Genomic DNA, 13,087 nt, shown 5'->3' with positions numbered 1-13,087 from the left:
TGTGGCTGCCATGGTCGCCATAGAAACCGTGAAAGTGTTCAACGTCGGAACACACGCGCGGGCCCCTGGATATCGCATGCGCTGGATTCCACAAGCATAACTGCAAACACACACACACACAAACACACACACACCTTTCCTGTTCCTACTTAGCTGGTGGTCGCTGTTAGCGAAAGTGCTACAGATGCAAGTTACATCAAAGCCGACTCCCCAACGTATTCCCTCATCTAGACTGTTGCTATAAACACACAGGCTTCTACACAATGGTATTTATCATCCTGCGCTTCGTGGCGCTATGGTAGAAATGGGTGGGAAAATTGCTAACTGTAGTTTAAATGACAAATGGCCATCTCCTCGCACACAAAGTTTTGGACAAATGGAGCCAATGTACTATTAGACTTGGTCATAATTAAAGCAGGCATTCAGTTCAACCAGGTTTTAGTAACATCCAATTGCCTCTGACAAATCCCAGTAGAGAATGGTCAGCCAGTGATTGGTAGCTATATCCCTCTGTGTGGGTTTATCTGTATGTGTTTTGTCCTTTGTGTGTGTGTGTGTATGTGTGTGTGCATAATCGTAGTCGCCAAGCTGACCTTGGTGACCCCTCCCCTCGTCTTTCCTTCCCTTAGGGTCGTTGGTTGAGTTGAGGGACATTGTTAGGAGAGACAGCGCTTGTGTGTGTGTGTGTGTGTCTGTGTCTGTGTGTGCGTGTGTGTGTGTGTGCATGTGTGTGTGTAAGGGAGGTGGGAATCCGGATGTTTTTCACGTCGGATTAGTTTCCCTCATGGGTCTCTCTCTCTCTCTGGATGAGAGCGACTCACAGACTCAGTTCTTCCACTGTCTCTGTTGGGTGAAGGAGAGGGCGGATGTTGTGTTCGTCCAATCGTGTATGTGTGTGTGTGTGTCTGTTCAAAAAATCGGAATACATTTTTGGGTCTGTGTGTATGTGTATGTGTGCGTTGGAGCAGAAACAGAAAGAAAACACAGTGGGGGGATCAACCTAGCCAGCCCGAACAGTGTGTGTGTGTGTGTGTGTGTGTGTGTGTGTGTGTGTGTGTGTGTGTGTGTGTGTGTGTGTGTGTGTGTGTGTGTGTGTGTGTGTGTGTGTGTGTGTGTGTGTGTGTTCCTATGCTTCTTACCAAGGGAGCTCCTGCTGAGCTCTGAGCTGTGCTTACTCCTCGCTCCGTCTCATCTGCATCCTCCTCTCTCTCTATCCCTCCATCTCTCTCTCCCTCTCTCTCTCTCTCTTTCTCTCTCCCTCTTCTTTCGCTCTCTCCCTCTCTCTCTCTCTCTCTCCCCCATCCCTCTCTCTTTCTATCCCTGTGTGCCACAGCTTCCCCTGCTGTGTGAGCACAGATGAATAGAATGCGGCTACCTTGCCTTGGCGGTTAGCTTAGCCACTTAACTGTTCATCACGGAACAAAAAGGTTAGCTTCCTGTCGCTGTTTTTTAATTGCTTGAACTATCGTTTTTTATATATTTTTTTAAACTGCCGGGTGGTTGTTGTTCTATGGTCTACAACCCAATAAAGTGTCTGCCTGTTTAAGAGCCCCTATAAAAAACGTCCATGCCTTCTGTGTTTTGGAAAATGTTGGATGCTTATTTGCTGTTTTGTGTGTGTGTGTGTGTGTGTGTGTGTGTGTGTGTGTGTGTGTGTGTGTGTGTGTGTGTGTGTGTGTGTGTGTGTGTGATTAGGAAGGCAAACACACCTCTGCCTAATACTAAACAGCAGGATGCATGAAAAGAAAGAAACTACACAAACTGCCCAATATGCACATGGGAGATTAAAATGGCTTTATAGGTCACCTAGATGACACACACATTCAAAAACACATCAAGGACTATAAATACACACACACACACACACACACACACACACACACACACACTGACATGCACAGTGAGACATAGGAGAGAGAGAGACAGGGGAGGAGAGAGAGAGACAGAAGAAGAGAGAGAGAGAGAGAGAGAGAGAGACATATTAGGTAGGATTGTACAGTACCCAAGCTCAGCTTTCCCCATCCTAATGTTGTTCCTTAGCCTAGCACACTCACATTTTCACACACTCTGACACACTACGTCACGGGCGGCACATAGTCGGTTTGCAAAACGGCAATGAGCACATAGAAGAAAACCGTATCTTTAATTTGCTTCTGTTGATTCCGGGTGAAGAACAGCACGACGATGACAAGATCCCGACTCCATTTGATGAAGTATGGGCTCCAAGCGTTCTGTTATCAATATGTCTGAGACATGTCGAGAACAACCCTCTCTACCTGCCCTTCCTGCTCCATCAGCCACGGCCGTGTGGTTCAGGCGACGAGAACGGCGCGCACACACACACAAACGCAGATATGCAGAGCAGCAGTCCGCCTCCGTGTTGTGGTGCAGTTAGAGACCGCCGTTTTCAAGTGGCCCCGGGGTCAAAGTTCACTGTTCTGCCGCTCGGGTACGGTACACAGTGTTCACACTAATCAAAACCAGGCGGACTGTGGGGGTCAAGTGTACTCGGAACACAGCCCGGCTCCCCGGTCTGAAAGCAAACAGAGAAGGACGAGAGAGGGGGGGGGGGGGTGGGTATATATACACAGACACACGTACACTGACAGTAAAATGACACACAAATACACACATGTGGAGACATGGCTGTTGATGACTCAGTGCTCCAGGGGTACTAGAGAGGTGGAGGGACAGGTGCCATTAAGGGACACAATTGAGAGAGACACACACACACACACACACACACACACACACACGGACACAGACATAGACACACACATAGACACATATATATACACAAACATGCTCATACAGGCACAAACATGGACCCATGAACACACGTACACAGACACACACTCACACAGAAACACAGAGACACAACTCTCCCACATGGAATCGCACACACACACGAGCACACATCTCCTTCACACAAAATATCTCCTTTCTCTGTCCTCCTTGAAACCGATTCCTGGCTCTATGTGTGTCTGTGTGTGGGCGTTTGTTTAGTTTCTCTCCCTTGTATCAATCCAACTCATTCCCCCCCTTGGCCAAAAGCACCTTTCGACAAGTAGAGATACAGCACAGGAGGTGGCTATGACAGCTGTACAACAGAGCATCCATTTCACCGCTGAGTGTTAGACGATGGCTTTGGCTGCAGCCCCCCCGGCCAACCGGCCCCCCCGGGCTGGACGGGTGAGGGAGGGGGCCGGGTACGCATTGATCAAAAATCCAGGAGGGGATTTTGGTGAAGGCATTGCCACAGCCCGTTGTAGTGTGCGTTTACAGGGCAAAGGTGTGTGTGTGTGTGTGTGTGTGTGTGTGTGTGTGTGTGTGTGTGTGTGTGTGTGTGTTGAGAGGGAGTCAGGACAGGCTGTAGGATGTTGGTCGGCGGTGTCGGCATAAACGTGTTGGGTATTAAACCCAAGTAGAGCTGCTACTTTATTACGCCAATTTATCTAACATCTTGAAAATATCTTTTTGGCCGGTGGTTAGCAGTTATCTTTTCCCCAGTCTTCCTCGTCAGAAGGAGAACTCACTCCCTTCCCCTCGGAAGGCTCGGAGGTTCTTCCCCGGTTCATGACGTGTCCTTTGGACCCTTTAAAGAGCCGGGGCGTCGGGGTTAACCCCACGCAGCTCTCAGTTTAACCGCCTTTTTTTTCAAGAAAAAGATGAATCACGGCTTTCCCTCCGCCAACCTCATTCCTTCCCTCTTCCCTCGCGGTGTTCCCTACATTCGTTGGCTCCCTCTCTCCCTCTCTCTCCCTCTCCTTTTTCCTCTCTCCCTCTCTCTCCCTCTCCCTTTCTCTCTTCCTCTCTCCCTCTCCCTCTTTCTCTCTCTCTCTCTCTCTCTCTCTCTCCCTCTCCCTCTCTGTCTCTCTCTCTCTCTCTTTCTCTCTCTCTCTTTCTCTCTTCCTCTCTCCCACTCCCACCCTCTCTCTCTCTCTCTCTCTCTCTCTCTCTCTCTCTCTCTCTCTCTCTCTCTCTCTCTCTGTCTCTTACTCCCCCTGAGCTTTATGGTCTGGCATTAGGGCTGTCAGCTGAGCAAACTGCGGCTTTGGTTTTGTTTTGTGTTTTTTTTATTGCCTCTTAAGATAATGCTCTCTGGCTCTCCCGCAGAGAACAACAAAAGAGTGTGAGGCCTAGTAAAAAAAAAAAAGGGCTTTTTCATCGACTTTTTCATTAAGTCTTTTTTCATCCTTCCTAAATGGACCACAGGCATGATGGCACAATGGTGTGTGTTCATGTGTGTTTGTGTGTGTGTGCGTGTCTGTGTGTGTGCGCGTTTGTGGTTCCCCAAAACACATGGTTGTATGTGTGTGTGTACGTATGTGTTGGGGTGTGTGCGCGCGTGCGTGTGTGTGCGTGGTTCCTAACAACGCATGGTTGTGTGTGTGTGTGTGTGTAGTGGACACCTCTTGCACACCGTCCCATTCATTCATGTACACAGACCACACTACTCTCTTTGCCAACGAGCTTGTGCCAAGACGGACCCTCAAAAGGACAAACGAAGCGTGTTCCAATCAGATTCGCAATAAAAAGTGTGAAAGCAGCGTGTTTTTACATTGCGCCCCGGCCCGTAGAATCCATCCACTGTGCTTATCAGTATTGCCGAATCCAAAGGGTTTGAATGTTGTCTGATGTAGTTTGGTTCTTGCTTAGGCAAATCATTTCGCTGCTTAGTGTAATACAAAATGTAATATTTTACCACATTGGACATCACAGGCTTGTTTAAAAGAGTGACTTGTGTCTTGCAGCACTAAACACAATTTACCAATGTCGTTTTAGCTTACTGTGGAAATTGCTTCCGTTGTATTAACCTCATTTCGCGCCATAATGGCAGAAACAAAGAAGCAGACATTCTAGCCATTTGCCAGAGATACCCAGACATTTGCAGTATAGAGTGGATGGAATATGCCTTTATGATCTATAATCTATTAATCTTGTTCTAGTCCGAGAGTTTTACAGCCAGAATAACCTCGCCTCATTTTTACTCCATAAAGTTTATATCAAGTGATCCCACGTGGGGTTTAAGAGCAGTTTATCGTCGCTTAATCAAGTCCTGACCCTCTGAATCATTTTGGGTTTCCAATCCGTTTTAAAAGATGTCCCTCCCTTCTCCCGCTCCTCTCTCCCCCCGCAGTAACGGCACGGCCGGCAAGATGAACGGAGCGCTGGAGCACGCTGACCAGCCCGACCCGGACGCCATCAAGATGTTCGTGGGCCAGATCCCGCGCTCCTGGTCGGAGAAGGAGCTGAAGGAGCTGTTTGAGCCCTACGGGGCCGTGTACCAGATCAACATCCTGAGGGACCGCAGCCAGAACCCCCCACAGAGCAAAGGTACCGGCCGGGGAACACAGATACCGGACTCAGGCACACGCACACACACGCACGCACGCACGCACGCACGCACGCACGCACGCACTCACTCACTCACTCGCTCTAATGCTGACTCACTCACTGACTCACTCATTGACAGCTACAGGAATGAAGTGTATTATTTGTATTATTTGTATTATCATTCACGATGATTCGTCATCATTGGTTTTACAGCACTGAGTGGTGAAATGAGGCCATGAATGGCACACCGAAGGCCGTGGCCAGGTCATGTGGGTTCCCTGTCTCTGCCTCTCTGTTGCTCATATCACCTCCCTTTCTATATTTCTCCCATCCCCCTGTCTTGTCTCTCTCTGTCATCTGTCCCTCTTTTTCCACACACAATGCCTCTTCTGTCTTATTTGCTTTCTGAGTGAATCTCAAGCTTAGGAAAGCCTGGAAACTGCAGCCCGCCAAGACCAACACACTCTTGTACGCCTCGTTCTTCCCCTCATTTGGAGATCACTGTGTGTGTGTGTGTTTGTTTGTGTGTATGTATGTGTGTGTTTATGAAAATGTGTGTGTGTGTGTGTGTGTGTGTGTGTGTGTGTTTATGCATATGTGTGTGTGTTTGTGTGTGTGTGTCTCTGTCTCTGCGTGTGTCTGTCTGTTTGTGTAAGTGTTTGTGGTTGTGTGTGCCTGTTTTTTTTCACGTGTGTGTGTGTGTGTTGTTGTGTGCACATGTGTGTGTGTATTCCCTAGCCCTTGGATGACTCCGACTTTTCAATCCACCATGCTCCTCTCCCTTCCCCCCTCTCCTTGCTCTAATGTCGGGTGAAAGATATGCATATTTTATGAATACAGATATTTAGGAAAGTCGGCAGAATAATAAATGATCACGGCGTCATTTGAAAAAAGGTTCCCACTAAAGTCCATATTCTTGCCAATAAGTCAAGGGTTATCACTGGTAAACACTTCATATTATTTGTGCTCTCTGATTTGCCCTATAATATTTACCTTGAACGGTAGTTCTACTAACGGACGCATATTGAACACGCTACACTTCCATTTCCCCCGCTCACACTCTCTCTGACTCTTGCTCTCTCCCTCGCCCTCTCTCTCGCGCTCTCTCCTCTGGAAGACCAAGCGTGTTTCCAGAGGAAATGGGGCGTTTGATGGCCGTCTGCAGCAGCCCTGTTATTTCAGGGCTTTAGAGGAGCTAGCGCCGCCGATATCTCTAGGTTCTCTTGTTATCCCTTTTATTTATTTATATTTTTCTCTCTCTTTTTTTTTCCACCACCCTATTGGTTAAACCAACCCTCCCTTTTGTCTGCGCTCTGCCTCACCTGGCCTGACCGGTTTGCCAACCAAACTGACCAACTCTCTCACCCTTTACCGCCCTCCCCCTCCTCCCCCCCGGGGTGGCACACAGGTGGGGGCCCTTTAACAGGCTGCCTATCACTCTGCTCCCCAGATTGCAACGGCAATTTAAGCCGGTGTTATTTGCGAACAGCCACTACCCCCCCCCCCTCAGACCAACCCACCCCCTCCTCTAATGACTTCCTGTTAAATTGCCGGGGTTGTTATTTTCGAGAGAGTGAGACGCTGTTCGGATGGATCGACTGGGATGAATGGGATCTGATAACATTAACGGCACATGGGGGGTTCGAGAACAGAGACCACAAGACACATCTTTGTGTGTGTATGTTTGTGTGTGTGTGCTTGCACGTGCGTGTGCCTGTGTCTATGAGTGTGCCTGTGTCTGTGAGCCTGTGAGTGGGAGGTGTGTGTGTGTGTGTGTGGGTGTGGGTGTGTATACGTACGCCGATGTGTGCCTGTGTCTATGAGTGTGCCTGTGTCTATGAGTTTGTCAGAGTCTGTGTGTGTGTGTGTGTGTGTGTGTGTGTGCCTGTGTGCGTGTGTGTCTGTGTGTGGGGGGCCCGTGTCTCTCTGTCTGTGTGTCCGTGCATGTATTTATGCATGCATGGGCCGGCGGCCGAAGGGACAAGAGGCTATGTCCTTGTTGTTGTTGTATTTGGCTAAATGTTGATCAGAGTTAATATGCGAATATGAGGGTGTGCAGGGGTGGAGGTGGGGATGGGTGGAGGCACGGGGGGACGGAGAAAATGGGACTCATTTGGATGTGTGAGTGTGTGTGTGTGTGTGTGTGTGTGTGTGTTTGTGTGTGCGCCGAAAGGAGAGATGGAGATAGAGGGAACGATAAGCAGAGAATGAGACAGAGACAGCCAGAGGGGTAAACAGAGGAGGCCCTTCTCTGCAAAAAAAAACTAACCTCAAGCGTCCTCACAAGTCCGTGCATGTGTGTGTATGTATGTGTGTGTGTTGGTGTGTGTGTGTGTGTGTGGTTTTGTGTGTGCGTGCGCGTGCCCATTACTGTGTGCTGCTGTGTAAGGCGTAGGTTTTTACAGGTTTTTATTACCGTCAATATTTATATATATTAGTCCTTATTTGTCGATGTATGCGTAAGCGAGTGTCTGTGTGTGTGTGTGTGTGTGTGTGTGTGTGTGTGCGATCGCACGCGTATGTTTGGGATTTGGCCGCCGAGGCGCTGTGTCATTAATCTTAATGATGCTGCTGTCCTAAGACAGCGAAAGCACTCACTGCTGGGAAATAAAGACACACACACACACACGGAACAGGTTTAATGTCTTCATTTGCAGCCTGCGCCCTGCAGAGAGCCGTCTGAGGTCCCGGCTACGCCGCGTCACGACTAACACGCCGATATAATGGCTTAAAAATGGCTGCAATAAACTAAAAAAGTACAAAAAATAAAAAAAAAGACCACTGGATATGAAAGAGGTGATTAGCTTAGAGCGATGTTTTTACAAATCTAGAAGGCTGGAGTAAAAAACGGACGATTTGTTAATGAAGATGATCTTTCTTCTACAAACGCTATTCATCCGATCCACTCTGAGAATGCTTCATCGTTATGCCAAGCTCTTTTGACATGTTCGTAAAAAACCTGGGAGTCTGGAAATAAACAATGCAGTGGAAAACATATACAAACAAACAACAACAACCTCAAAATGGCTGAGGAAAACAGTAGAATGTTTTTTAGCAAAATCTGAAAATCCCATTTTTGGCTCCATCTTCCTTCCTACTTCTGATTCATATCGGCAGAAATCTCGCCTTAATAGATTTCATTTTAATGATTGCACCGAAGCCACCCAAACAAACTCACAACCGTAGACGTCAGTTTGGAGGAACAACAATTTTTATATTTCCAGTGAGTCTAGGACCAAGGCAAGAATCATCGCCCGTCCGATTAGTCACTGTCCAATCTTTTCCTTTAACCACATTCTTTGGCACCCTTAAATGTTATTGAACCCAGGCTGCCCAACGTCGGTTGACATTGTTTTTAAAGGTTTTTTATGGGTGCTACAATGCTTTTGAAAGGATAGGGGCAGGATATTGTCCCCATGTCCAAAATCAACCTGTTGGTAGCCTTGAACATGACACCTTATTTTGCTTCGGACTTAATCTCCTCCAAAACGACAAAAAAATAAATGGCAAATACAACCTCATAGATGAACTTGATACACATATGCCAAACCTTAAAAAAACATAAACATTGGGAGATCATGGTTTGGCACCAAGTCTTGTTGGGATCAGGGCAGGCTAGCGTTAGCAGCTACGATGCGTCGTCAGTGCAAAGTTAATACCAGGTGAGATTCCCGATATCTACAACCGACCTATAGGCGTCCTTGAAAAAGATGCCTTCAGTAGTTTATTCACCTCCGATATAATGAAGAATGAGATACAGTCTACCAGACAATGCAATTGTGAATTTAAACGCATAAACATACACCAAACATAACAAAAACCAACAATGGCAGATTGTTGATCGGTGCTCACGTGGGCGCCGGCCTCCCTGACACCCCACTATCCTGATTGGGCGCACAGGGAGGAACCATCCAAAGGCGGACGTTTTGCTTTTGAAGACTGCCAGGAAGCCGAGCTCCTAACCGCTCGCTCTTCCCCCACCCTCCCAATGCTGTGGCAACGCTGAGCAAACGCTTAATGTCCAAGGCAATTATCTGCTCTAATAGATTCAGTTGAGACGGAAGCTGACCTGAGACGTAGGACAGATTTATTTCATTCTTTCCTAAAGCAGAGCGGCCAATTATATCGCCTTAACAAGACGTTAGCTTTGTTAGCAGGCTACCCGGCGCCCAATTAGAGAGAAACCCAAGATGGATTTAATGGGATAAAGGAGAGTGTGTCTGTCTGTGTGTGTGTGTGTGTGTGTGTGTGTGTGTGTGTTTATGCATGTGAGTAAGTGTGTGTGTGTGTGTGTGTGTGTGTGTGTGTGTGTGTGTGTGTGTGTGTGTGTGTGTGTGTGTTGGCGTGTGTGTCTCTGCGTGCATGTGTGGATGTGTTTTCTGCTTTCTTCTCATCTATGTTTCTTTTCTTTGTATGTGCATATATATGCATACATTTCTGCTGTGTGAGCGTGTGTGCCTGCTTGCAGTTGTGTATGTGTATATGTGTGTCAGTGTGATTGTGTGTGCGTGTGTGCGTGCACGTGTGATGCCAGTTGCTGGGCTGGGAGCTTAGTGCAGTGGCGGAATTTACTACCCAGAATGCAGCTTTGATTCCAGAAAATATTCTGTTAATTCTTTTTTCTGAGCGCGAGAGAAGAGAGATTTTCAAGGTTGAGGTATGTAGTTTTCATCAAAATATCCTAGGGAGTGTGTGTCGACAGCCGGAATCATTCTCATGAGCTGGATTCGAACCATAGTCCGACTGTTGGCTTGAAATGCAGCGTTGACTAAAATACCTCTGAATGTTCGAGAACATGCTTAATGTCTGAAGACAAAACGTCTCCCCTCTTTTCCTCACCTCGAGCAATGGTAATTTGTAAAATGTGGGAACAGAAAGGAACGAGCAGACTAGTTGAAAGGACTAGTGGTGAATGTCGTTCTCTCGTTCCACGTAGTATTTAGAATATATAACAGACAGGGGAGAGAGTGGCTTGATTCAGGCGAAAGGCCTTCTTCAATGGCCATGAAGCATTTATGAACAGACTTATCCCTTCTCCACTCTCCATTCTGCTCACAGCCTGCCCCTGTACACTCCCTGTTTTCTCCCTGAAGACAGACAGACACACACACACACACACACACACACACACACACACACACACACACAACAGACACACACACCGCTAGCATAGTCTGTCTCCCCATGTTAGCTCTTTGTTGCCAATTTTTATAGATTTCTTCCTTTGAGACCGACACATTTACACAGAAACACGAGCACACAAACACATATACACACAAACACACACCTAGGAATACGTGTTTTCCCGCTGGATTCTTCCTGACTCCTTCTTTCTCCTTCCGCGGTCAAGGTCGTGGCAGGAGAAAAGGAAAGCACACACGTGATCGTTTGAAGTCATTGATTCACCACAGTGACGTTGGAGCTGAGAAAATCTCGAACAGGAAGAGCAGAGGATTTTGTGGAGCAGAGCTGTAAATATGTGATTGTGTGTTTGTGTTTGTGTCCATTTGTATGTGTGTGTGTGTGTGTGTGTTTGTGTCCATTAGTATGTATGTGTGTGTGTCTGCATCCATGCACGTGTGTGTGTGTGGATACGTATGTGTGTGTGCATGTTAGTGTCTGCATCAATTCCTGTGTGTGCGTGCGTGTGTGTGTGTGTGTGTGTGTGTGTTTGTGGGTTGATGTCTATGTGTGTGTGTCCAATGTCTATGCGTGTCCGTCCATCCGATGTGTGTGTGTGTTCATACGTATGCGTGTGTTTGTGTGTGTGCATGAGAGTGAGTGTGTGTGTGAGTGTGATAGGGAGTGAAAGAGCCAGGGTGTGGGCCCCCCCTCTTCCCCCTGCTCTCCTCTTGACAGCCCACCACCTGGGACGAGGCGCTGCTCTGTGCCCGCGAGCCCGGGGTCCGGCGACACCTGGGGAATCACAATAAGCACCGGCGCTCACACAACGCTAACACAACGCTCACACAACGCTCACACAAAGCTCACACAACGCTCACACAACGCTCACACCGCCGTGCCCTCCCCATTCATCCTCTATGCGCTGGCGGAATTTTGATAATGCGTCAGGCGAAAGTCAACTTTCTTTCATAAACAGCTATGCAAAAAAAAAAAAAGAAGAAATTGCTACCTGAATGATAATTCACCTTGCCATGCACTAACCTCCGAACGCCGCGATCAGAATTGGTAATGGCACACTGGAGGCCGGAGCGCAGAACAAGGTGCAACTGGAATTAGAATGAAGAACGCTGAAGCTGTGCTAAAGACCTCCGCCCATAAACACAAGTCAACACTACTCTTGCGCACGTTGCATGCGAGCGCTAGGCAGCATTAACCGGCCGCTATTCCCCCTGGTTGCGGCTCAAGCCTCGTTTAGGCTTACTCCCCTCGCGGAAATATCTTCTTCTTTTACAAAGCTATGTTTACCTCCATTTCAAAGGGAAGCCTTTCTTATGCTCGCCGCGGCAACGGCAGAGACGCTGCCGAACCCCCCCCCCCCCCCCCTTCTCCCGCTAAGTTCAGCTCCGCGCAATTATCACTCACTCGCTCCGCTCACAAAAATCTCCACTCCGCTCACGTCGCTAATGCTAGGCTAAGGGCCAAGCTATTCAACAGCGCCGGCACCCAGAGGTACTGGTGTGCCGAGTTCCATTATGCTTCGAGCCTCATCAAAGGGACTATGGGTGGGTGGGTGGGGGTGGTAGTGCTGGTGGTGGTGGTGGTGGTGGTGGGGTGTGGGGAGGGGGGGGGGATTCGGATGGTAAACCTTGCACCAGATGCTCGCTGGCTAGTCTTCTTCTGCCGCTGACACACACCGCAGGGCAGGCGTCACCAACAGCTCCCCGACGTGCTCGGAGACCAAGACCGAAAGTCTGGAGTCACGAGTGAATCGGCTCCGCGCGTCCGGAAAAAAAAAGTGCCTGCGTGCGTGTTTGTGTTTGTGTGTGTGTGCGTGTGTGTGTGTGTGTGTGTGCGTGTGTGTGTGCGTGTGTCTGTGTGTGTGTGTGTCTGTGTGTGTGTGTGTGTGTGTGTGTGTGTGTGTTAGCCACGGCACCGTCTGCCTGACGATGCAGGTTTATGTAGTGTGCTTTTTTCCGATGCTGTGCTGGCTGCTCAGATATAGCCTACAGCGAAACGATTGCAGCCCCGTACACTGCAGGGATTATGCTCATGTTAATGAAGAAGCAGTAACAACCATGCCCCCCCCCACAGCTCCCCCCCTCCCCCTCACACACAGACACACAGACACACACACAATTTCCTCACAAACAAGATGCTATTCTCTTCTGTGTCTCGTTTTGTATTGGCTTTTGTTTTTGTGTGTGTCTCTTGCTTTTGTGCGCACATATTGTTTTGAGCGTGTAAGCAGCTCTTCCAGGCTTCTATCATTGGCGCTGAACTGCATCCAAATCGTTTTTTTTTCTCCTCCATTTCTCTCCCTCTTTACTTCTCTCTCTCTCTCTCCCTCTCTCTCTCTCGCTCTCTCTGTCTTTCCTTCTATCCCTCCCTTCCATGTCTCCCTCTCTCTCTCAACCAGGTTCAGCGCTCCCGCGATGCACACCCATTTCAAACAGGCGCCGCCAGACAGATGAATAGAAAGAAATTCTCTTAATTGTCTACTAATGCTCTTCTCTCTCTCTCTCTCTCTCTCTCTCTCTCTCTCTCTCTCTCTCTCTCTCTCTCTCTCCCTCTGTCTCTATGTCTCTCGCCCCCTGCAGGCTGCTGTTTTGTCACATTTTACACGCGG

At 48.3% G+C, this 13,087-nt stretch overlaps 1 protein-coding gene across 7 annotated transcripts in view; it reads left to right on the top strand.

Annotated features, from left to right (window-relative positions):
• The window catches only part of celf2 (cugbp, Elav-like family member 2), a gene marked incomplete at both ends in the record, with an annotated part of 140,057 nt that overhangs the window by 80,576 nt on the left and 46,394 nt on the right, over nucleotides 1-13,087 (top strand). For all 7 annotated transcript variants that reach the window (XM_079756088.1, XM_079756086.1, XM_079756091.1 and 4 more), the window contains 2 exons: nucleotides 5,141-5,337; nucleotides 13,059-13,087. The exon at nucleotides 13,059-13,087 is cut by the window's right edge and continues 54 nt beyond it. In XM_079756088.1, the coding sequence (XP_079612214.1) occupies nucleotides 5,141-5,337; nucleotides 13,059-13,087 (226 nt within the window). The remainder of the gene's footprint in view (nucleotides 1-5,140; nucleotides 5,338-13,058) is intronic.

Source organism: Pollachius pollachius (genome assembly GCF_949987615.1).
Source record: "Pollachius pollachius genome assembly, chromosome: 18".
Lineage (NCBI taxonomy): Eukaryota > Metazoa > Chordata > Actinopteri > Gadiformes > Gadidae > Pollachius > Pollachius pollachius.
Note: the sequence above shows the minus strand (reverse complement) of the source record. Positions and strands in the feature narration are given on the sequence as shown.